This window comes from Carassius gibelio, chromosome B12 (assembly GCF_023724105.1).
Source record: "Carassius gibelio isolate Cgi1373 ecotype wild population from Czech Republic chromosome B12, carGib1.2-hapl.c, whole genome shotgun sequence".
Taxonomy (NCBI): domain Eukaryota; kingdom Metazoa; phylum Chordata; class Actinopteri; order Cypriniformes; family Cyprinidae; genus Carassius; species Carassius gibelio.
The window spans coordinates 13646957-13673967 of NC_068407.1; the positions used below are offsets into that span (position 1 = coordinate 13646957).

At 36.5% G+C, this 27011-nt stretch overlaps 1 protein-coding gene across 2 annotated transcripts; it reads left to right on the forward strand.

Annotated features, from left to right (window-relative positions):
- The first annotated feature begins 171 nt into the window (after window positions 1-171).
- On the forward strand, window positions 172-26563 carry LOC127968906 (myocardin-related transcription factor B-like). 2 transcript variants are annotated; one of them, XM_052570325.1, is made up of 16 exons: window positions 172-341; window positions 9033-9246; window positions 13780-13845; window positions 15093-15148; window positions 15415-15490; window positions 16333-16494; window positions 16597-16766; window positions 16888-17022; window positions 17114-17364; window positions 17858-18026; window positions 18687-19469; window positions 19553-19672; window positions 21130-21297; window positions 21385-21501; window positions 23158-23218; window positions 23687-26563. In XM_052570325.1, the coding sequence occupies exons 2-16, from the start codon at window positions 9111-9113 to the stop codon at window positions 24178-24180; spliced, it is 2964 nt and encodes a 987-aa protein (XP_052426285.1). In that variant the 5' UTR covers window positions 172-341; window positions 9033-9110; the 3' UTR covers window positions 24181-26563. The 2 variants fall into 2 exon arrangements, with proteins under 2 accessions (XP_052426285.1, XP_052426284.1); XM_052570324.1 differs by lacking the exons at window positions 172-341; window positions 9033-9246 and adding an exon at window positions 11139-11386.
- The last annotated feature ends 448 nt before the right edge of the window (window positions 26564-27011 follow it).

Below are 27011 nucleotides of genomic sequence, written 5' to 3' on the forward strand. Positions count from 1 at the left end.
TATTTTTGGGTTAACTGTACCTTTAAACAATTCTGTCTTATGAACATTAATTTTATTAAAATTAAATACATAATTTAAGTTATAACATATACAAGACAGACTGAACACTGGCGCCCCCTGATGGTGGCTGGTCTATAGCACCTCTGTTTGCGTCACAACAAGAGTTCAGACGAGCATCGGCCATCTTACTTCCTCAAAAAAAAAAAAAAAAAAAAAACTTCAGTCCTGGAGGAAAAACTGAATCAATCCTTGTATACATGGGTGACCACATCAAGGACAGCTATGGAGCATTAACCCAAGGGGCTACGACAAGCAAGCTAGACACAGCTATAAGGAACAGGGTAAGAAGCGACATTATATGGCAGTTAGATTTAACGTTAGCGCTGTAGTTCTCGTTCTAGACTGTTTGCTGATGTGAGGATTGAGCCATTGACAAAACCGGAGCATGACTGTCATGTACACTCGAGATAAACAATCTAAAATAAAACATAAACATGAAATTGTGAGTGTTCTCGGATGAGCTTTACATTACTTGAATGTCGCGTAAAAACAGATACTTAATGTAGGCTACTAGCATGCGAACCTACTGTATTATCTGTAAACACTGAGTTTTGAGGTTTTTAGATCAACACTGCTGTTTCACATGATGTTTATGCGGATACAGTGGGGTTTACATGTTGAGCCCGCAGTGTCAGATACTGTAGGACGAGGAGGAAGCGTCTTTTGGTGATTTAAGCATCTGTACGGCAGAAATGTTAAACACACTGGACGTTTTTGCATCCTCTTTGTGTCTCATTGACTCTCCTGGAGAAACTGAAACTCCATGTGAATGAGTGTAAACAACCTAATAGACCTGCAGTCTTCAAACAACTCGTGAGTCATGCACAGGTGTGACTTCATATAGACCAGACTCCTGGCATCTCCACTTCATGCCACCGCAAGTCATGAATGTCACAAAATCAAATTCTGTAGTGCCTGAATGCTAGATTTATGCTCTGTCATGTGTTTTTTTGTATTCGAATTGTACAGATTTCACATGCTATTATTTGCTTGATTTTTTGGTTTCATGTAAATTTAGTTTTTACCATGTTATCCACATATCTAGATCCCTAAGTTTCTTAGATCATTCAGGGGTCCTCAACCTTTTTCAGACAAAGTACCCCTAGAAGAGACATACTTCTTAGAATTTAGTGTTTTCTGTTCATTAATAGTGTGTTTTTATTATCATATTATTGTTACTGTACAATTATTACACTTATCGTGTGAGAAAATGACACATTTAGCTCAGAGTTGTTATCATTAAAACTGAAAGATTTTATTAACTGAAATTAAGCTGAATATAACACAAATGTAAAATGAATATGTACTGTAATATAAATATTAAAGGAAAAAGCTACATATGGAAATCAGAAATCTGTTAATTTGACTTAAACGCAAGTACTAAAATGAAAACTGAAATACAAAGCTTAATAGAAATATTAAAAAAGTAATAAAATGACAACGGTACACAACAAACTTAAAATGAAAACTGAAAATATAAAGCAAATGCTAATTCAAGATATTAATTAATGCTTTATAAATTCTACTAAATAACATATTTTTTGCTGTACTTTAGATGATTAACTTTTATTTTGTTTTGAGAATTTTTTCATTTTAATTCCAAAAATATTTTTTTTATAACAATGGCCACCCAAACTCACTTGAATTTAGGATGTACTGTACACTGGCAACTGCATTAAAACACTGCATTTGTACATCTATATGCAACTGGGACATTTCATAATGGTCAAATTCTTTAGTGTACATTCATAGACCTTTTATTGATTCCCCACATGAAATCATTAATGGACCATTTTGTAAAAAGTTAATCTAAAAGTTTGTCATTAACCTCGCTGAGGAAGTTGAGCACAAGTGCTGGGCCGAAGTAAACTAAACATTTATCTTGTGCCAGCCCACCTTGTTGCTCTCCTTTGATGAAACACATGGAAATCATTGCTTGTGTTTCCAGCATGGCACATGAAAAGGAGCAAGCATCTGGGTTTGCTTTTTAATTGGAGTTTGATATTTTCCAGAGTATTTAGTCATGGCCCATAGGATGCTGTCTCAGCAGAATCGGGTTCAGGTCTCTGACATTAAAGCCATTTGAGACCGATTAAATGTTGGCCACTGTGAAGGAGAAGCTATTGTGCTAATAGGGTGAATGGAAAACTAGAGCTTGAGGGCACACCTTCCTAAAGGAAAACCAAGAGTGTTGTAACTTCCTTACTACAACAATGCTTATTACAACGGAGATGAAACAAGAACTAGTTATTAAAGTCATATTGTTGCTGATTGATGTTTGATCAGTATGTAGGTTCAGTTAAAATAACTAAAGCATGATATATTTCATTGTTGCTGTTTTTTATCAGTGTTGTTAAACAGTTCTCCTTAAATGTTACACTGGTAATCCTGTAAAATATAATCCATTTTAAGATCAAATGTAATCTCTGAAATGAAATGTTAAGTTCTAGCAAGTTTTTTGGTTTGTAATATTTTAATGGCGGTTATCAGTCACTGAAAACACCCTCCCATTGTTCCAAACCCAAGACTTCTGCTCCTTATCATTTTTGTCATTTTATTGACTGTACACGCAACCAAAATTTCCAAGTAGGGGTTTGTGATGCTTATTGTCTGTGATAATATCATAATTGCTGTTTTAAAGATATGCAAGCTAACATTATCAAGCATGTCCCTGACTTTGCAAAAAAAAAAAAAAAAGCATTCACTGTACGATAAAGTCTATTAGAATGCCCCTATAATTCAAGTTATGAAAGCAAAAATGATCCCTTTATAGGTCTTTGATTTTTATATTTATTTAATAATACACATGCATGCAAGAGTGCCGTTTTCCTCAATATCAAAAGTGTGTGTGTGTGATCGCAAATTAGATGTTTTATTTTTTAAGTTTATAGTGAGTGAGTTACATTTTAGGCACAATATTGTGTGTTTTCTTTTTTTTCTCAGATTCGACATTGAAAACAGTTCCAAACAAAGCTGGAGCAGAACATTTGTGCATGACAAGAGAAACACTGCGGTCTTTCATTCCTGAATGAATCTGTTTTTGAACTAACCGTTTGAGTCAATGATTCAATGATCAGTTCATAAACACAAACAGTCATTTCTAAATAAATCCACCTTTTTAAACAATTGATTTAAAAATGTAAGATTTTAAAATGTTTACCTTTTTTTTTGTCCTTCCTGTACACCCCTATTTCCAAGCTTCAGAAAGTTTATTAAGACACTGTATGAGTAATCCATATATACAGAAACTGGTTTAATACAAGTCGTCTGAAGAGGCACTATATCTCCATAAGATGAACAGATTTAATTTAGGCTTTGATCAGTGCACAAATAGAGCTCATTGAATATTGTAAACAAAGAAGATGAAGGGTGATTTCAAATTCTATTGAGATTTTTTCTCCGTGTCAAACATACATGGTTCACCAATGTCTATGTGCTTTTTAAAAGATGTAAATATTGGTTGTGTGAAGAAAAATTATAAAAGAATATAAAACATATCTTAATTTGTATTCTGAAGATGAATAAAAGTCTGGAATGACTTGAAGGTGAGTAATGAAGACTAGGGTGAATTTTAGGGTGAACTGAAGTTACTAGGGTTTGACCTCTCCTGACGTCAGCATGAACGCTGGTCATTTCTCAGTGAGGTGTCATTAGTTTACCTGCTTAGTTTGGAGCAAACCTCTCTAGACCTTGCTTTGTTATAGAAAACCAAGTGATTCTTTTTGTTTTTTTCTCCCCTTGCTCCTTCTTAAGACGTGTTGACTGTAATTGCCTTCAGTAACTTAACTGAATCGATTGTGATAGATAGTTTGGCACACGATGTTGAAGTTGGAAGTTTATGTGGTTTGAGGGTTGTATGGAAAATGGTTTAGCCGTGAGCTCTAACAGTGAGGCATGCCAGAAACAACAGACCACAGAAGCAGCCCAGTCCCTCTGTTTTTCTTATGTAAAATATACATTATTATTTTAACTGTCTTTAGAGTGTATCTCATAGATCACTGTACCACATATTTAATGTGGTGTAAGCCAGATGTGGACTGTTTGATTGTTATTCTTTGACGTGGTGGATACACATCAGATGGCCATCTTCAGCTTTGCTTAATGGCCTGGAATAGATGTGGTGGATGACATGCATGTGCCTGGAGTGTTGACTTCTGTACAGTGTTGAAGGGTTATTAATGAGTATATTTTATATTAATATTGCCATGGCAATTTCGCAAGTTTGTGGCCAGCTTGTTGCTTAATGTTGCGTCACCATTGCTTGTGGCAGTGATTATGCCACATTGCATGCAAATATTCACATGGTGTGACATTAAATCATATGCTCTAGGGCTGCACAATTGATCACATCTCTGATTGCGATTACAATTATGGATGCCATAATTATGTAATTGTTCAAAGCTGCAATTAATCGGTCAAAGAGCACATGTTATTCTGCACACTTAAGATGTTTTTTTTTCTTTCTACATATTATCTTAAGGGTTTTTGCTTTTTTGTTTTGTTTTAGTAAAACATTATAATATCATTCAAATGTTTATAATTTAAAGAAGAAACCAATCCAATGTATATCTGAGGCTTAATATTATAGGAAAGCGCTACAGGTTTTTCAGTTCGAGTATTTTCAGCTTGTTTATTTTCATATATAAATACGGCATGCAGTTGCATCAAACAATGGTATAAACATCATTCAATGTAAATTGTGATAATCGTAATTAATAATTGTGAACACAGTTTTGTCATAATCGAGCAGCCCTAATATGCTCCATAAATGTGTCCTTCCGTAAAATATACATTTCTAAATAATAAACAATATTTAGTATGACACTGCAAATGAAAATCAAATTAAGATACAGACAGGGAAATTTTACTATATATATATATATGTATGTATGTATGTATGTATGTATGTATATATATATATATATATATATATATATATACATATATATATATATATATATATATATATATATATATATATATATATATATGACCTTTTTAGGCTTAAATATATTAATATATTCTTAAACTTTTTTTTTTTAGTGTGCATAAGTTTACATTTGACCTGTCCTATTGTGAGTGATCACTAACAGTGCACTGCTGAGAGAGCGAGAGCTCCAGCAGCTTGAGTTTATTTGTGTGGGAGGCTGCTGTTTCCTAGCAACAGTGACTATGAAGGATTAATAGCAACATCATAATACACATACAGTGTTTTGGATGTTGGCACACTTCCCTTCAAAACATAAACAATTTGTATATTGTGTTGACTACCAACCAAAAGATCTTGCAGTATAGAGAATGTTCAGTGTCTAGAAATACCAAAATAAAGAGGACGAGTAGCTGACGTTTGCTGGTGTGTTATGTAAGAATACAGTGAGGCTTGGCCTGCTAGTGCTTCTGTGCACAAGTGTTTGTTTGAAGTATGTTCAAATCCCTGATTGGTTATTGTTCATTACTTATTATAGATACTTAGGGTTAGGGTTCATTTTTTATTGTTATTTATATGGATAACATCCTGCTTTGTTGTATATGTAGTTTGTTAGAAAATAAGTACAAAGAAGCAAATTAGCAAGCAATCAGACAAAGATAGAGATGAGTGCTTGAAGTTCAGGTACAAACAGTGCTAAACGCTTCAGAAATTAAAAAAGGGAATAGTTTTCACTGTGTTCATAAATACACTGGTCTTTATTAACACTACTGTAATTCATTCTACAATTTACAAGTTCATTTAATAGCTGTGAGTGATTCTCTATTTTTTAAGAAAGTGTGTTTTTACATGAATACTCGCCAAAAAAGGCATTGTGTCATATTTTTAGTGCCCTCAAATGATTAAATGCAATTAATCGTATATATATATATATATATATATATATATATATAAAATTTTTCTTTTTTTACATAATTTATGTACTGTATGTTTACTGTTTATTTAGGCCTATATAAATACAAACACATGCATGTATATATAGAAAAATATTTGTATATATAATATTTTTATAATAAATATAATATATAATAAATGTACACACGCACACATTAGCTTACGTAAACAAAAACTTTTATTTTGGATGTGATTAATCGTGATTAATAGTTTGACAGCTATACATAACTTTATTATTTAATTTGTGAGTATTTTTGGCCGTTTAGTTCAGGACCCCACACTGATTATGTTCATTTTATTGATTGTTGAGCTAAATAACCCTTTAATATCAAGTATGCCTCGCTTTACTTCTTCATTCGTGTTTCTTTATCACTGAGTTGTTTTACTCTAACATTGTTAGTACTAATATGACGCTTTTTGCAGTTATTATGTATGAAATGGCCTTTTGTTGATTTTGCATCATATTTAGAGATCAAAGAATCCCGTAAACCTGGAGGTAGTAGATGCTGCTAATGTTCTCTATAGGCTACTCTGAGGTCATATCAGGCCATGTGGCTTGGCCTGCTAGTGCTTCTGTGCACAAGTGTTTGTTTGAAGTATGTTCAAATCCCTGATTGGTTATTGTTCATTACTTATTATAGATACTTAGGGTTAGGGTTCATTTTTTATTGTTATTTATATGGATAACATCCTGCTTTGTTGTATATGTAGTTTGTTAGAAAATAAGTACAAAGAAGCAAATTAGCAAGCAATCAGACAAAGATAGAGATGAGTGCTTGAAGTTCAGGTACAAACAGTGCTAAACGCTTCAGAAATTAAAAAAGGGAATAGTTTTCACTGTGTTCATAAATACACTGGTCTTTATTAACACTACTGTAATTCATTCTACAATTTACAAGTTCATTTAATAGCTGTGAGTGATTCTCTATTTTTTAAGAAAGTGTGTTTTTACATGAATACTCGCCAAAAAAGGCATTGTGTCATATTTTTAGTGCCCTCAAATGATTAAATGCAATTAATCGTATATATATATATATATATATATATATATATATATATATAAAATTTTTCTTTTTTTACATAATTTATGTACTGTATGTTTACTGTTTATTTAGGCCTATATAAATACAAACACATGCATGTATATATAGAAAAATATTTGTATATATAATATTTTTATAATAAATATAATATATAATAAATGTACACACGCACACATTAGCTTACGTAAACAAAAACTTTTATTTTGGATGTGATTAATCGTGATTAATAGTTTGACAGCTATACATAACTTTATTATTTAATTTGTGAGTATTTTTGGCCGTTTAGTTCAGGACCCCACACTGATTATGTTCATTTTATTGATTGTTGAGCTAAATAACCCTTTAATATCAAGTATGCCTCGCTTTACTTCTTCATTCGTGTTTCTTTATCACTGAGTTGTTTTACTCTAACATTGTTAGTACTAATATGACGCTTTTTGCAGTTATTATGTATGAAATGGCCTTTTGTTGATTTTGCATCATATTTAGAGATCAAAGAATCCCGTAAACCTGGAGGTAGTAGATGCTGCTAATGTTCTCTATAGGCTACTCTGAGGTCATATCAGGCCATGTGGTTTTCTTTCAATATCCGTCTCCATATCAAAACATGCTTTGGGAACTTTATTATGTCGGTGACCGCATGTCCCACAATGTTTTACTCAATGCATTTTTGAATAAATGGCCTGAGTCATTGATAACCCAGTACAAACAGCTGGAATTCATATTTAAAAACCTGCCCTTTTTTTGGAAGGCTGGATCAGATGTTACAGGCAGCTAAATGAGTCCATTTTTTGCCCTTTTTTTCTGTCGGGGTGCAGGGTGGTGTGTGGAGTGGCTCTGAGGTGGTTGAATGTGGAAAACCACAGGAAGAGGAAGGAAAATAATTTATGCAGAATGTGATGTTTGATTTGTTTTAATGTTTTAAGTTAGGAAGAAAAATCCATCACTGGCAAACTCGAGTTTCTTAGTTAAACAAAATTCATCACCATCCCCTTGTGCAGATTTAGCTTGAGATCAGTTGCTAAATTGATCCGCCACCGAAATTTGTATTGTAAAATTAACAACAGAAAAATGTCCCTCTCAGTTCCCATGTGGCAGGAGGTTATGAATGCCAAGTGTTTCATGGGAATGGATGATTGCGGTTTGTGCTGATGTGGTCATAGTGTATTCTAGCATTTTACAGCACCATGGTGAGTGCTGTGTTTATGTTTTTATGGGTTTCACATCTAAACCACTGGGATGATGTAAAGTTGAGTAATGATAGGCTAGCAAACACAACGTCTATTCATTCACCGTCTGTGGAATAGCTCCTTTTTATTATTTGTTAGCACTTTGATAGATGCGCTATAGCAGCAACTGTATATGATGTAGGTTAAACACATCCTCTGTGTTTTTGGTCATTTTTCATGGCTAAAGTGATATTAAAGACCTTATACCACATCATTCCCAAACTCTCCATTTCATTTATAATTTCAAGTATTAATAAAACACAGTCTGCCTAACTTGGACCAAATTCCTGAGACAGTCTAAAGAACAATCTTTAGTACAGTGCAGTAAACATGTGCCAGTATTCGGTAATGCGATATATCACGGTAATGCATATGCACGATATTGTTATCTTGGGCACTTCTAAATACCATGAAAAAATTATAGGCTACATTATAAATAAATCAGATTCTGGGATGCATTTTAACAATACTTTTCCCATAAACTGGTAAAATTGCACAACACCACCGCTGTATGCTGCTTGAGAGAGCGTGTGCGTTCTGATGTAAACAAGCACGCATGAGAAGCACATGGGGAAAACGTGAGAGACGCGCTGAATGAAAGCACATTCTCCCTCTGACAGCAGATGGCGCTAAACTGCAGAAAATGCAGCCGTTACCCTGGAAACCTTATAAATATTGCAAAGATTTAAATAGTCATTCAGATTTGATACCTGCATATCCCTACAGTGAAGCAAATAATACAGAAAATAAAATTTCCTCCATTCTTGTCTTTAGCCGTTTACTTTTTTCTTGAATCTATACCAACTTTGTCTTTTGCAGAAACTGAAGTGAGGAGTTTCCTGTGACCATATCGTCTTTTGATCCCCAGCGAAACCCTTTACTCCTCACTGAGGGGCCATGGAGGACCAGGGGGATGCTGGGATTGGGTGTGTGTTGGCACCCAGCCCACAGAGTGAGGCTGTAACCCATGAGATGGGCGAACTGTCCCTGCACCCCAGCCAGAGGCTGCCCCCCCTCAACGAACGCAAAAATGGTATGTCACTTGCTATGATGCTGAATAAAAATTGTTGGATTGAGTCATTTGCATAAATTAACGATGCACAACATATCATAACCATCAGTTATTTTAAATGTAATACCCTAGTGAAAAATAAATAAAGTAAAATGTATTTGAAAGACATTTATTTAATTCTTAGTATACTACAAATACACTGACTTATTTATGCACATAGTAAAATACCCTGTAATTGCACTTTTAGTATATAACCTGGTATACTTATTAAAAACAATAATAATTGTACTTAATGCTCTTTAATTGTGTGGAAGTACTGCTAAAGATATACTGAAGTATATCTAATTGTGCTAAAGTAGAACAATTGCAAGTATACTTAAGGTACTCTTTAAATATATTGCGTGTAAAGATATTGCGTATTACTCAAAGATCATAGAGTCCTTATCAATAGTAATATTTAAACACATTTTAGGCTTAGTATTAAGAAATGTGCATTGCGCATGAGTAGTATTCCAAATAAAGTTTAATTATACTTTTTATATCAGTAAGTCTTGAGCGACATGTCAGTAAATATGTTAATAGTTTTTGAACTATACTTAAAATGAAATAAATGTGTTTTAAAAATATAGTTTTTTACTAGGTTATATTTTGGCTGATGTTGGATATTTTATTGCGCATAATAATTTTTACTTTTAGATTATTGTTGCCATCATCTAACGCGCATATAATATTTAAACTCTAAATCTCTTTAAAAATGTATGTATAATGTTGTAATACCTAAATTCAGACATATATATAGTTTCAGGCTTCTTTGATGAATAGAAAGCTCAAAAGAGCAGCATTTATTTAAAAATTTGTTGTAAAATAATAAATGTCTTAACTGTCACCTTTGATAAATTGAATACAACCTTGCTGAAATAAATAAATAACTTTTGCTGGTCACAAACATTTAAACAGTAGAGTAGCAGAAATAGTCAAGCTTTTTATTTACAATAATGTTAATATAATATTCAGCCGGCAAAGATAGTTAACCTGGAGTTGAGACAAGCCCAGTTAATACTTGACACATCTGATGTGAGAGACGGCTGGCTTCTGAGACTGTCTAAAAAGTACAGATTGGTACTAAGTTGTTTGTCCTTTAACAAAATCACAGATGATATCTGATTTAGATGTCCCCTCATGGCTAAATGTTCACCATCAGTCAGATTTTTTTTGGGCGAATTTATTGTGAGATTTCAAATTTGCCCATGTTCTGGAATGGTATTCGTTCGCCCAGTTGTAATCACAGCCTGCATGAATTCAGCTATTTAATTTTGGCTCTCGCTTTTCGCTGATTAGTTAAGCCTCTATTTCCAGATGATTAAATAACGTTTCATTTCTGTATGCCCCGAAACAGAGAAGCTCTTTTTTCGATTCAGTCTTGACGCACAGAAGCGGCCTCCACAATCCTGACATTTCTTTGCCTCTTAGTTTGGGCGCAGTCTTTTGATTGACATGTGAGAGGTCACAGGACAGCGCTGTCTGCTTGCGGTGGCTCACAGCTCTGTGAGGGCTGCTCCTCTAGGTCTCTAGCTATGCTGAGGTCACACCGTCACAGCGAGTGGAAATGTAAACGACTTTGGCAGAGCATGGCCCGTGTCAGTTACTCATCCACTGGCTGTCTGTCAAACAAGATGTTAACTGTGTTGATGGAGAGAGGGGTTATTTCAACCGAGAGCTATTTTATGTTTTTTCTGCTCAGATTTCAAACATTAAGCATTTATAATGCACTCATCCATACAGAGAACGTTCGTCGCTCTTCTTAACTATAAAAAGGAGCACTTTTTAATGATCTAGAATTGTACTTCCAATGGCAGTGAGGGGTTAATGATGGTCGGTCTGGACTTTCTGCTCCCTCCTCTCCTTCTGCTGGTGGAGCAGAGATGTTGTCTCCTCCGAGGGAGTCCCAGTTTAACTTTTTAACAGTGAATGAAGAGCCCTGAAGAACGTGGTCCTTGTGCTTTTTTCACAAAGCTCTGGTGCGGTCAGGAGCCCACTTCAAGGTACTGTGAACGTGAGGCAGGACGGGCAGACGGCATGGCCTGCTTAGGACTGGAGACTCACAGCATCTGCAGAGGAAACTTCATACCAGGTTCTGCAGCTTGCTGCTCGGCTCTAAGAGGTCAATATCATTCTATCGCTGAGTGGATATAGGTTTCGATTATTTTGAATAGATTTTACTGGCTGCCTGAAGCTTTGTTTGCCGGGCTTAGGTTAAATGGAAATTTGCATGACAGCATTTGAAAACAGAAAGCTACTTTTGATCGGCTTTTCATTAGAGAGCTATGTGCATTACTCTCTGGATAATCAAGGTAATCTGCTGCAAATGGTTGAGATTGTCCATTAGATGCACAACAGGAAGGTCCGTGATTGTTAAAGATAATAGCATTTCCATCTAAACAAAAGGCACGGCATAGATTGGCATGATATCGATGCATAAAGTTACTTGTTTTCAAAATTGGCTAGTTAGTTAATAGGTCTTAATGAAGTCCTTTATAATTTGGCTGGTTTGAGTTTCACCTGAGTTTGATTGGATGCCTTTCATACGGAGTTGTTTATAGAAGATGTGTTGCTGAATGGAACAGAATGCAAAAACTTGAGAGAGAATTAAAACTTTACTGGAGATGCTCAAAACAGCATTAGATGTGATGCTATAGCCAAAGATGTCCATCTGAATGTCTGTGGCTTTGCAAACAGGTAAAGAACGGCTCACTGACTCACACAGCTCACACTAAAGGCATCAATGTCAGTATTATTATTTTTATTATAATAATTGTTACACTTTTGTTCAAAAGTTTGGGGTCTGTAAGATTTGTTAATGTTGTTGCAGCTTGCTTTTATTTGATCAAAAATATTAGCAAATTTGAAATCCCTTTCAATTTTTTTATATAATAAAATATAATTGATTCCTGTGATTTCAAAGCTACATTATCAGTATAAGAAGGTGTTGTTTTTTTATTTAAAATTTTTTTTAATGGAAAACAGTGCTGCATAATATATATTTTCTGAAACGGATGCATTTATTTTGCATTATATTTTTTTAATAGAAAGAAGAAATAATAATAAACACCATTTAGGCTATTCAAAATAGAAAGTTTTTGTAACATGATCAATATTTTTATACTTTGTGTCAATTTAAGAAATAAAAACTTCTTACTGACCCCATACTTTTGAAATGCAGTGTGTGTAACAATAATACAATTATATTATTTAAACTGTTATTATATAATTCTCTGATCCTCACAGCTATTTTGAAGCCACTAATTCAGCGTGTTTGCCATGTTTGAGCATGGGAAACATTCTGATTCTCAAAACTTTGAAAGGATGTGAAAGTGTTGAGATATATCGTCTTGATTGTCACCAAGATGATGGAAGATGTTTTACTCATCATGTGGAATAACCCTGGTTAAAAAGCTGCAATGTTATGTTGTGCAATCAAGGAGACCTAAAAGATTTTTTTTTTCTTCTGTGCCCCAAGTAAAACATTAACCTGATTAGGATCAAGGTCAATGTAGAGTCATGTGTAGTCAGGGCACCAGGAATGCATCTGTTACACTGTAGAAGAGGCCCCATTATTATCTCCTTCATCGTGCATTCATTCCTCTTCTCAGAGCTGATGTCCTTTTTGCATTGTAAAATACTTTCCCAGTTTTTCGAAAGTATTTATAATTATCAGTAATAACTGTTCACATAGTTGTCTTCAGTGCCACAAGTGGTGCAGAAATTGCACACTTCAGTTTTAAGTGCACAGATTCATAGTGAAAACAATAAAATGCCAATCATGTGCACCCAGCACCCTTCAGAGTTTCGTTTGCTCAACCTCAGCTGAACTTGTTAACAGTAAACTGACTCAGTTTTTAGTCAGATTAAACCTTTCTGTTCCTGCATTTAAGCATGTAGAAAATCATTGCATTTGACACTGGCTGACTGATTAGTATGCATAAAATGTATGTGGATGATTTTTAGTGCCGTGTTGAGCATTAACAACAAAATTCTTTAATAGTCAACCTCGTGCAGATATTGGCTTGTGTGACATGCAGCTGTGTGTTGAACTTGCCTTCATAGATTTATAAGTTCCCAGCTTACAGAGTTCATAATTCTTGATAAATGTCAGACGTTAATCATGTTGTCTTTCTGCCCAATTTGAGCTGTTTTTATAATCAGCCAAGTAAATCCGGGAGGCTCAGCCAAGAGGGCAAAGAAAAATTTGAAGAGAATTTTCCCAGGAAGTCTTCCAAACAGCACGCTTCAAAAGGGTCGCTCAAGAGCCTGTTGTTTTGGTAGCAGGAAGAACGTCTAGTTTTTTTTTTTTTTTTTGAATGGTGGCTCTTATATAATTCTAGAGAGGAAATGTGTGTGATTTCGGTTGTGCTAAAGGTTAGATTTCCTTTTGTTGCATGTGTGTGTGTAGGTGTGTTTATCAGGTGGAAAAGTTCCATTCTGTGTGTAGTGTTGACAAGCCTGATCTAGAGGTTGGGTCAAGAACGTAACACTGCTCTTGCTTCTCTCCACCAGTTCTCCAGCTGAGGCTCCAGCAGAGACGCACCCGCGAGCAGCTCGTTGATCAGGGCATCATGCCACGTGAGTACAGCCCCTGCCATCTAATACTGCTGTGTGCACCAGCATATGGACGAGAGGAAGATTCATATTTACTCTTGTATGAAAACTGCTAATACTAACTAAATATGTAAATGTGTTTTAGTCATGAAATGACATTTTGTGACCCATTTTTTCTTCATAATCTAAAAATATGTCTATAAAATTAATTTTATCCATCATGAACTAATTGGATTGTGAAAAGTGGAACCATGTACTGACTGAAAGGGAGGGGTTAAAAAGTAAGAGCGACTACATCGTTTTACGTTTTGAATAACTAACCAATAAATCATGCACAAAAAGAATAGGCTGCAATAAATATCATGTTGACTTTACAGGGCTCTGTAATATATTTAAGGAGAAATAAAAATGTTCTGTTGTAAATGTAAAAAATGATGTCATAAGATTTAAAAATCTTAATCATATTTTGCACTACCGTTCAAAGCTGTTCCATCACATTAATAAATTACATCCTAAAATAAAAATATATTAAAATAGACCCTTTTAAAATAAAAACCATTTTGAATTCTAATCATTTCACATTAATATTGTTTTAACTGTTTTTTTGTTGTTGTTGTTGTTTTTTTTATTTAAAAAAATGTACTTTTCCCAAAAAAAAGTGCTGAATGTTAGTGTAACATCCTTTGTGTTGTCATGTAAACCTTCATTTTTACGGTGCGTTTAAGAAATCAGTTGGTGCTGTGGTTTCTGTACCACATCTGCTTTTGAATCAGTTGTTTATTCGCGCTCTTCAGCATAGTTCACAACCAGGCATAGGTGACCAATGCACATGGTATTTTTTTCCAAAAGCTCACCTCTCGCCTCACCACCGCTCATTCTGTTATTGCTCATAACCACTTTTCCGTTCAACCAAGTAGTGCGTGAGATCTCTCATACTAACATAAAGGTAAATTTTCTTTTCTTCCTCCTGGCCATGTCTGAGCTGATTGATGGGATTACACTGCATGCTGTCTCAGTGTAATATCAGGCAAAGATTCTGCTGGGATTAAGAGGTAGCTGTCTGGTCCTGAAGGGCACCGTGTAGTCTGTGTGTGATCTCTGTGTGCGCCCACTATCTCCGCTCTGAGTAATATGTGAGACCAAGCGCTATAGCATTTAGAAAGACTGCAAGAGATGAAAGAGCTGTGTGTGTTTGAAGTGTGGGGTAATGGCCTTGTGTCCTCATGAGACTGATGCTCTGCTTGTGTGTGTGTGTGTGTGTGACTTTACAGCCCTCAAGAGCCCTGCAGCTTTCCATGAACAGATCCGCAGCCTTGAAAGAGCCAGGGTAAGAGCAGGGCACCAAGCCCCAGACCTCGTGCACTTTCCTCAGCCATCTGGGCTCCCTGATCCTCCCTGAAACCTCTTCAGGGTTGCCCAACACTCTGTAATGGGACACATGTGAACCTCTCATCTGATTTAATAGCTTAAACCTTCTGTAAATGTGTTTATTATTTGCAAAGCACAGCAGAGATCATTATGATGGTTACTTTCTGATCCCTGAATTACAGAGGGATTTCGTTTTCTGTAACTCTGTACCCTTTCTCTCTGTAGACTGAAAATTTCCTAAAGCACAAAATACGCAGCCGTCCAGAAAGGGCTGAGTTGGTCCGCATGCACATCTTACAAGGTAATCCTCCATTCACGATATGTAATGCTGGGAAAAGTTGTTTTAATCTACTGTAGCTGTAGCTCTCAAATCTTTTAAGTAGAAATGGGCATCGATACAGATTTTTATTTTTCGATTCCAAATCCAAGACAGTTTATTCAGTTTGATTTTGAGCTCTTTTCTGAATCATTTGGGAGTAACTTCTGATCCATTTTACTTTACATTTCTGTTAATTCTGTTAATGTTGTTTCAACTCATCTTTTATCAAAACAACTGACATATGAGAGCAATTTGTTCAACTGTAAGGACAATTTAGGCACAACTTTCCAAAAAATGGAACCCCATTCCAAACCCATGAAACGTTAATTTACCTTCAAAACAGAAATGAAGATATATATATATATTTTTTTTTTAAGAAAAAAAGCCTGAAAGATTTCTGTCCATCCATTGAAAGGCCATTCCACCAAAACTTCACATCAGATGATCAGAAAAATCAGAGACCATAAAAAGTTATCCATACTGTATAATATACACAGATTATTCCGTCTAAATAACTGTTGGTTTAAGCGTATAAATCAAGTATGGTTGAACATATGTTTACCATATCTAATATCAATGTTTATATCTGAATAGTTTTACCAAACTATGCTATCAAGTTAGTTTAGCAGAAACTTAAAGCAGTGGCAGCTTAACCAGTTGTCATTAAAAACCAAGAATAATTCATGTTCAAAAGAGCCATCCAGATGCTGTACTTGTGCATTATTTACTTCTGTGATTGAGCTGACCTCTGTGTGATTGTTGTGGTGGTGCAGTAGGAGTGTGGGTTGAAATGATTGCTGTTCTGGTTTTTGGTGGGTTTGCAGAGACCGTGGCGGAGCCTTCTCTGCAGGCCACTCAGCTGAAATTGAAGAGAGCTCGATTGGCTGATGACCTAAATGAGAAGATCGCTCAACGCCCCGGCCCCATGGAGCTTGTGGAGAAGAACATCCTGCCTGTGGACTCCAGCGTCAAGGAGGCCATCATTGGTGAAAATTCTAACTATATTATGTGTTAAACTGGGGTAAATATGCACATGGCTTATACATTGAATGAAGTATGATACATTGTCATTTGTTTTAATTGGGTAGATGGTCAGATGCAGTACCCTAGAACTCTAGAGGAACAAGCTGATGAGGACAGTGGAGATGCGTTTTCACCTGAGCAGCCAGCTAGTCATGAGTCCCAGGGTTCTGCAGCCTCACCTGGGGAGGTCCGGGCCATTGAAGAGTCCTCACCATTGCCTAATAATTTCTTACAGGTATTCTTTCCACCTCCTTTTCACTTCACTGAGCTCAATGTGCAAAACAAAACAAAAAACAGAATTTAGTCACTTAGGTTTTGCAGAACACCTGAGATTCATCATGTGTTGTTTTTCAAAGCACTTTCCTGCAGTGACCACCACAACAGATTTCCTGAAGCAGTTTTCCACCAATGAGCAATCAGTTAGCCCTCCAGCACCCATTCCACAGCTAGTCACCGTGGCCCCTGTGAAGTCTGGGCCCACCCTTGTAAAGGTCAGTGAAGAACTGAAGAAAACAACAAAAAATGATGAAATACCCTTGATTAGATGTAATGCATGATGGGAAATCTCTATTCAATTTACAGCAAAGTCAGCCAAAGTTACCTGGGGACAAAAGCCGCAGTAAGAAGAGTAAAGAGGCCAAGCCACGTGTGAAAAAGTTAAAATATCATCAATACATTCCCCCAGACCAGAAACAAGAACCCAGCCAAGCCCCGATGGACTCCTCATATGCTCGTTTACTACAACAACAGCAGCTATTTTTGCAGCTACAGATCCTGAGCCAACAGCAACAGCAGCACTACAACTACCAGACCATCCTTCCTGCACCTCTCAAGTAAGCACGGAGATCCGAATCTGTGTGTTTGTTATCTGTGTATCAGGCCCTGATTTTTTTGGTATGTACTGCTTTACCAATCCTATCGTTGAGTTTGGTGGATGCAAACCATTTGGTCTTTGTCTTGCCTAATTTGGTAAAGGTCATCTTTCGCTTTTGAAGCTAGTCGTATTTTGTCAGCCATTAGTATAATGGTTGCATATGAATGGTTTTAGGTGGAAAATGTCTGAAATGCTATTATTGTTGCCGGTGGCCATCAGGACCATTACCTATTTTCCAATAACAAATCATGTTTAGTGATATTCATTAATGGCAGGAAGTCTAAGGTTATTGCTCTGCTTCCTTTTCCAACTCTTGTGCAAGATTTATTTTAGCTGTCGTTGTTTTCTGCCTCTGCCATTGTTTGATGGTGTTTATTTATTGAGAATTGTTTCTTCTGTGATGTTAAGTGTTGTTTCTTCCCTTTATTCCCATCTGCTTCCCTACTCAACAGGCAAGTGTTAGAAGGCCAAAACAGCAGTGCCACAGTGGCTATAAACAGCACCAGCAGCCTTCCTGCCTCTATTGTGGTGTCTCTGCCCAAAGCAACACCTGTGCGCACCAACAGCACCCTTTCCAACCGCAAGGCAGGCATACTACCTTCCAACCTGGAGGAGATGAAAGTAGGTTCTTTTTTTTCTTCACAGAATTGTTTTAGCAATAATAGATACATGACTGTTCAAAAGTTTGACGTTTTTTATGTTTTCAGAAATACATTTATTTTATTCATCCAGGCTGGATTTATTTAAAATACAATAAAAAGAAATATATATTATTACACAGTAAGTTATGTTTTGCATTGTTATTTATTCCTGTGATGGCAAAGCAGTTATATATTGTAATATAATATGATTCAGTGTTCACAAAAAGTGTTGAAAACAGATAACAGCTTAATTGTTTTGTACAAATCATGATAACATTTATTTCAGTATTCTTTGATAAATAGAATGTTCAAAACAATATAAGCATATATTTTAAATGGAAACTTTTTTACATTATAAATGTCAATAAAAAGTATTAATTTCCAATTTCAAACTTTAATACGGTTGTGTATACTAGATACAAATAAATAAATAAGACTTTACCATTATTTAAAATTTGGTTCAGATGGTTTGTCGCCAATAAAGATATGCATCTTAATTATTAAATGTTGTAGAATCCAGATGATTTGTAGCTGTTTGTATTGTGAAATATGTGTTAACCCACAAATCACTTTATTTTCTCTATGGATCTAATATTTCTAGAGTTTGTAATTTCATTAATAATGGATTTTATTTTGGCAGGTGGCAGAGCTGAAAATTGAGTTAAAATTACGCGGTCTTCCAGTTTCTGGAACAAAAACAGACCTAATTGAACGGCTTAAGCCTTTTCAAGAAAACAATGCCTCAACTGCACTTAACAACTGCACAGGACCTAACATACAGCCCTGCAGCACACCTATGGAGGTGTCCAGCACCACTACAACCCTATCTCCCATCCAACAGCCCTCTGAAAATCTGAGCTCCACTCCACCTGTGTCTCCTGGTTCTTCAGAGCTTCACAGCAAAGAGGACGCATCCATGGAGGGACAGGCAGTGGGCCAAAACCGTAGTTTAATAACGGCAGCTCCTGTTCCCGAAGAACAGGACCGGAGACTACACGAAAAGGAGCGACAAATTGAAGAACTGCTACGTAAACTGGAGCAGGAGCAGAAGCTGGTGGAAGAACTGAAGATGCAGCTAGAGGTGGAAAAAAAGTGTGGGGCGGTTGTTCTACCTGCAGAAAATACTTCCAGTCCAGCCACTATGTTGGCATCTGTCAAAACAGAAAACACCGTCCCTCCTAACTACACACTGAGTCCACACACTACGCCAACGCTATTGAAGCTTGAGGAGCCCCATCCCAACCAGGTGACAGCTTCTCATCTCCGTCAGTACATTTTCAGCCAACAAGGAGTCCAACAGGTCATAGGACACCCCCAGACTCTTCTAACCACTCCGCATGGGGGCACTCAGATCCTTCTTCCAGTGCCCCTGGCAAATAATACCACTACCATCCAGCTGCCCAACACTAATGTCAAACTACAGGTAACACTAAACTTGTGTATATATGTGTTAGGTGCAGTAAAAACTTGTCAATACATATATTTAATTTTAATGTCTTTTTGTAGCCAGTTTTGCAGGCTGTTTCTCCATCAGTGCCAGGTATAATTCAGACCCCCCAAATACAGCCCACCAAAACAGAGAGTCCTACATCTCAACAGCTGCTCCGTCACAACCACATAGTTCAGGTTAGTCTTGTAACCAAATACAATTATGTTGTCGTATACTATATAATTTAACAAATATAATTTCATAAATATTTTGTAGTAGAATATACATAGTTTGTATAATATTTAATCATGTATTGATAATACTAAGAATTGGTCCATCACCAAACAAATCAGCATGTTAGACAAAAAAATCGCCTGAGATTTATAACATGTTTTTGTGTAGCTTGTCAGTGAACTACAGCTCTGTGTAGTAAATGCCACTTCATCTGAAAGCACATGCTGGCGATTTACTACTAATAACAGGAACGGCTTTAGTGACGAGATGCGCATTAAAAACGGCATTTGATTTTTTGCATAGCCCTAATTAAAGGGTTAGTTCACCCAAAAATGAAAATTAGCCTGTGATGTACTCACCCTTGTGGCATCCTAGGTGTATATGACTTTCTTCTTTCAGACGAATCCAATTGTAGTTATAATAAAAAAATTATTGAGCTGGCCCCTCCAAGCCTTAAAATGGGGGTAAGTGGGTGCTTTTTGTCAACAATCCAGAAGACTTGAAATAAAGTGCGCATATCTGTAATAAAATGTGCCTCACACGACTTTAGGGGATGTATAAATGCCTCCTGTTGCGAATTCAGTATTGTGAGATATGCAAAGGACCTTTTTTAAAATTCCAGGTTTTTTCAGCAGCGGAAGCCATCAAAGTTGGGTTTACTTGAAGAGCAGAGAATGAGAGAGTACCACAGATATTTGTTGTTTGCATTCCCATTTAAAAAATACAAATAATGCATCATCACTGTCTTGTGAAAAGGATGCATTACCTTTTTTTTTTCATGTTCAGCATAAAATATTTTGGAAACATAGATAAATCAAACAACTTTGTCTAACTGCTTACTATAAAAAATTTAGCAGACACTGATGTTGTTCTCACGATGCCCAAACGTTAGACAGGCATATCACTTTTATCCACACTGTAGAGTTTTTTTTACAGAGTATTGAATGACTGTGGAATCGGAGTAAGAACAGGATGAGTGCCAGCAGGAGCAATCAGAACAAGTGAAAATAATCTGTGAGCTCTGGGATCATCTAGTTTTGTCTGTCCAGCAGAGACATTCATCAATGAGATGGATGGTAGCTGCTGGTCTCATTTCTTTCTAGGCTTTCACTCTACTGTAATTGGCCTTTCCTGGCAGCAGGGCACCATGCTTAGGTTTCCCAGCTAGATGGCCATTACTTTGGCATAGTGAACAAGCCTGGCCTGAGTCCTGGATGACTTGTGTAACTAGAGCTCGTTGGTTGTGATGAGCTGATAACATTTTCATCGACGGCCATGCCTGGTGAACCCTTGCCAGCGTGACCTGAAAAGACCTGTTCTCATACCAAGCAGAATGATCATAACACAAACACAAATGCTGTCTATGATGCTAGTTGGTGTTTCTGGATGCTCATGGCCTATTGGTTTACTCTTCACACAGACCCTGTCTCTGGGGACCACCAAGAGTTTAGATTTTCAGCATGGTACCATTGAGAACCCAGCAGGACTGGAGACACCTCAGTACTTTCTCAGCAGCTCCTCAGATAACAGGATCTCACCTCAGACGTCCCCCGTCCCATCAACACTTATCAATGGGCCACTAAACAAAGTAGAACATCCTATGTTTATTCAGAGTTTTTTTTTTTGTGTTGAGTTCTGTTTTGAGTTGAGTGCTCACTGAGTTTTTTATCCCCAGACATCCTTCATCCAGCAGTCCCCAGTTTTCAACAGGATGCCCAAAAACAGAGAACCACCCCGCTATGAGGAAGCCGTCAAACAGACTCGCAGCCTACAGAATGCTGCCATCTCAGAGGTAATGAGTTTTTTTCTTTCCTATATATCCATGCATGCTCGTACACATTCTCGGCTTAACAGTGGGTTGTTTCAGAAGTTGCCAATTTTTACCTCACCCAAAAATGTTTTCTTTCCGATGTTTTTCCAATCCCTTTCTTTCTTCTGTGAAACACAAAATGAGATCTTCAGCAATGAGCCTCTGTGTTAATCATACATGGAATGGGGGTGGTGATCTATACTACCAATCTCCAAAAATGCACCAATTATGTGCAGTTTTCCATGTGACTCGTGCACAATATGTCAGTCCATCTCAATTGGTTGCTTGACTGTTTTTTAACTCTTTTACACAATATGTATAAAATATTCCAACTAAGTAATTAATTTAGATTGCAACGTGTAGAATCAGACAAAAGTTAAATTCATCCAGTTCTCTTGAAAGACATGAATGTAAGTGGCCAGTGAACTGGGAGAAGAATACATTTTAGTTAACTACGCAATTACATAATTAAAATGTGTCAAATTACAGTGAATGACAATCATTTATGTTTAAGGTTTTTTTGTTGTTGTCCTTGTAATGTCTGAAACCTAAAATAAACATGGTTGAAAACACTGAACAGTTGTGATAATAGGACAAGCGCTAAGCAAGTTTCTGAAGTGCCAAAGTGAATTTAAATTTAGCAGTTTATCACAATTTGCCGATTGTACTAATCAAAATGGTGTGATCCTAAATGTCAAAGGGTTACATTTTTGTTTTTAGTAATTAGCCTACCTATATATTGGTTTCAAAACATTTAGCATTTTCTTGTTCCTTACACTTCAAAATTCTCAAAGTTCCACTTTTAAGGTCAGTTTACATTGGAAAAGGGTTTGATTCTCAGTCCTAAACCTTCTTCAGGGGGTACCGATGTTCATGGAGAACAATTCAAGTTTGAGACTTGTGTGTGTTTGTGTGTGTCTATGGAGGTGAGAATTTGCTTAAAAATACCACAGAATTAATTAAAAAAACTACCACTCATTTTTATGTTGGTTTATCTCTGGGACTGGATATAAAGTTATCAAGACCACAGAGATGGCTGCTGGAGTTAAACTAATTAGAACAAAAACTCTGTGTTTTGCAGTGCTAGTACATAAAAGTAACCACTCAAAATATTAGGAAACAAAAATAGACCACTTAAGATGGACTGACCCTATATTCCAAAACCTCAGATGCCATATGAAGACTGACATTTAAGTTATTATATACTTACATAGTACATACAAAAATATCTATATTGGTCTCATAGTATTATCTCCAATTCCCCCATAAAAAAAAATGAAATGAGTACATTATCAATCAATATCAATATTTTAACATACAATAAATGCTTTCTGATACCTGTCACAAAAAAGTCAGTATACAATATCATTATTCTATTGTATGACATTTTTTGTTTTCTCCAAAGAATTCGGTAAATGTTCGGTAATGGTTTTTTTTAGTTGCTATATAAGTACTTTTTATTTCATGAGAACTGTCTCTTTGTTTGCAGTTAACCAGAAGTAGTCCTTGTCCATTGTGATGACTGTAGTTATTTTAGTTACAGTTAGGTTGACTGTAATTATTGCTCCTCCTCATTGGCCTTTTCTTCATTGCTGTCCTTGAACTGAAAAGTCATTTTTATTTTTTGTCGGTTTGCAGATTCCCACAGCAACGAGTCAACAGATGGATGATCTCTTTGACATTTTAATAGAAAGTGGAGGTGAGTTTGTCATTTTGTCGCAGACTGCAATAGATCACGTTCATAAACTAGAAATCCAAATACAGATGATTTTTTTCACACTTGATAATTGTGAGTGTCTGTGTGGAGGCTGAGAATGTCAGGCTTATCCTGGCTACATTTCCCAGAATCCCCTTTTCCAGTGCTGACTGCGGTAACAGCCTGGCATCTGCTCGATTCAATGGCAAACACTACCGTTCAAACGTTTTCCGTCAGTAAGATTTTCTTTTTACTGTTGTTCGGGTTTCTTGAATTTGGTGTTCCAGAAATGTGAATAACGGTATTAATTTATTAATAAGCATAATGGAATGATTACTGAAGGAACGTGTGAGACTGAAGACTGGAGTAAAAGACTCCTAAAATTTTATTTTGTGTATTTGTTATTTTTACTACTTTTTTTAATGTTGTAACTTTTGAACTTCTTTTACCACCCCCTATTATTTTGTGCAGAGATCACTCCTTTTAGTCAACAGGACCCATCTGTGTCAAAGATGTTACCTGTCACGGTCAGCATCACCACCCTGCCTATCAGCACTGCCCTGTCCCGTCCACCCGCCCAGGTGCAGATGGCACCCCCGCCAGCGCTCACGGTGGAGCCCATGCCCAGCCTGGCCTCCCTGGACTCTGACAGCCAGTTTGATGCTCTGCTAGAGGGCACGCTCATTGGGGACACAGAGCCGGAGAAGAGGACTTTGGGCCTGCTGGAGGAGCTTCAAAACCAGATACTGGTGCAGGCAAACTCCCCAATGGACACTTCAGAGCTGGGTTTCACCAACCCACCTGCACCCTCCTCCTCCGCCCTGTCCTTTAGTCTCCAAGACACTGGCCTGGACAACATGGAGTGGCTGGATATCACCATGCCTGGGCCCATCAGCGGACTCAATCCATTGGGCATCACCTCTGAATTCCTGGACGCTCATGATCTGCAGCTGCACTGGGACTGAGAGGAATCGCTTCAACAAGCCGCCTGTCTGTGGGGAAGTAGGGATCATCTGTGTGGCAGCGGTTCACGTCTGGCAGCTTTATGTGACTTGACTTCATTTATGCTGGTTTTAATCACCATCTGTTCTCATTCACCTTTTGATCAGAAAAGACACAAGAGCCTTGTGGGTAATGCTGGAAAGGGCTCTCTTTGCTGTGGTATTCTGAGAGGGAGCTGCAAATTCAATTCTGCTGTATTGCTGTTTTGTTTTGTTTTTATTCATGTGCCATTGATACAAGATTGGTTGCAGTCAGGCTATAAATATCCTCTCAGCTAGTTTTAAGGAAGGGTAAGCTATCGGTTCCAAATGATGTGGCATCACAGTAGAGTTCACTTTGTTCGCACAAAATTGAAAATTGGGCCTTGAGCAATGACGCCATTAGCGGTCCTGTCCGTGATCATGAGTGTCTGTGTGGAGGATGAGAACCTGGCAGTCAGCCCTTTTTCACCACTGACTGCAGTAACAGCCTGCTGTCTGCAAATACACTGCCACTCAAAAGTTTGGGGTCAGTAAGATTTTTTTATAACAGAAATTTAGTTTTAATTAGCAAAGATCTAATTATTTGATCAAAATTGACATATATAATGTCAGAAAATATGTTTATATGTTTCTATTCACCCTAAAATATTAATAATATGAAAAACATTAAATAAAAAATATTAAGCAGAACATTTCTGAAGGATCATGTGACACTGAAAACTGGAGTAATGGTGGCTGAAAATTTCAGCTTGGGAATAATTTCCTTTCTAAAATATATAGTAGAATATATAGTAGAAAACAGTTATTTTATATTGCAGCAATGTTTCACAGATTTACTTTTTATTACATAAATTTACACAATGCCTAGTGAGCATAAAAGACTACTTTAAAATAATACTAATAATAATCTTACAGACTCTAAACTTTTAAATGGTTGTATAGTTTGATGCAGAAGATCAAATTAACATATCACTTATATATTTTTTAGCAAATCTGCCTTTTTATGATATTGCTTGACTCATTGACCAGAGGAATTGCTTCATGTTTTATAAAGTGGTTGCAATTGCAAAATTCCTGTAAACGTAAACGGCTTATCTTAGATGAGGTTGCAAAGAGCCTTTGGTTTGATTTGCATCTGAGAATTGCAGACATGTAATTTTTTAGTACTGGACACATGGACATTTTGTCTCAGTTCAGTTCAGTTCAGAGTCCTCAATCAGCTCTCAGTTTCAGCCGGAAAACATCCCAATATTGATTAACAGGCGATCAGTTCAACTATACCGTTGTGAAATGGTCTGAAATAAAACTATGAAAGTTTATGTAAATAATCTGAGAACAAACCTTTGTATAAAAAAAGAAAAGAAAAAAGAAAACCTGTTTTGTCTGACTCCTTGTATGTCCGACCCCTCGTCTATGTGTATGTGAGTTGTGAATCAGTGTGTCTGTGTGTGATTGTTCGTCACTTCAGTGGAATGTTGATTTTCGGTGCATCATACTGTAAGGAAGTTCCAGTTTTTTCCTCACATTTTCCCAGTTTGGTTCGCAGAGTGGTTGCTATGTTTAGGTTCTTATTTGTGTATTTTTAATGCCATGGGGGGGGGGGGATCATGTAAATGAAGTCACAAATACAGTGATCTCTATATACTACGTTTGAACACATGGCATCTTTGTACTATTTATTCCTCAAGTAAATACAATTCTGAAAATGCAAAACTCTTTGGTTTCAGAAGCAAACTGGACAGCTGAAGTGGTAACTGATGACTTTACTGCATGTTAAATGTCGCTGGCAGCTAATAATTCGTTTGTTAAGGGAATCGGAGAACAAATTAATCCAGATTTGTCTGCTTTCGTAGTTCAGAAATTTTTAATAGGCCTGTTTTGTCAGGTTCCTATACTAAATAGTTGCGTGTGTTTATGGCTGAGCGTCTCTGTCTGTTTTCCTGCATTTATGCTCGCGTTATACTGTTCGAAATTGCTACAGACCATCCAAATGAACAACATTATATATATTTGCTAATATCTCGGCAGCATGTGAATAATCAAATTGATGTGATGTCTTTCAGAGAAACATCCTTTTGTTGCTTTTCCTTCTGTTTAGCCCTTTCTGTGCTTTTCTTTCATGATTTAATGTTGTTATCCACGTCATGGATTTTTTATATATATATACTGCTCTGATGTGACACCTTTCTTTTCAGTGAGGCAGTAATCATTGATTGGCTTTGAACTCATGTCTTTCAGATTATGTAAAGCGAGTTTTGTTTGATCCAAAGGGACATACATTATTTGTACAAGATGTACAGCACTTTCCTGCTCATCACAGTTAGATCAAGAACACAGCCTTTATTAAAGAGAACCTTTATCAGCTTTTTGTGCTTCAGTGTTACATGTGTGTCGTCCACTCACAAGTCCAATGAGTAACTTTTTTTAAGGCATTGTACTGTTCTGCGTACTGTCCAAACTGTGTCCTCTCCAGGAAAGAAAAAGTTGCCAAATACTAGTAGAATATTTCACTGCTATGAGTAGCTTTGGGGGGAAATGTAGTCTATTAAGGAATATCATGCAGCTTGGTGCAATATTTTACATACAGCTAAACTATTTCTCTGACAAGCAAGTATAGGGGAACAAATGTGGTAGACTGACTTTGGTAGGTTCTCTCTTGTGTTTTAGGTGTTCATTGGCATTAAAACTTATAACCAAAGAGGTCAAATATTGTATGCGGCTTCACATACAGTAACGTTCAAAAGTTTGGGGTCTGTAAGGTTAAAATTTTTATTTTTATTCAGAAAGGAAACCTTAACTTTGTTGTATGACAT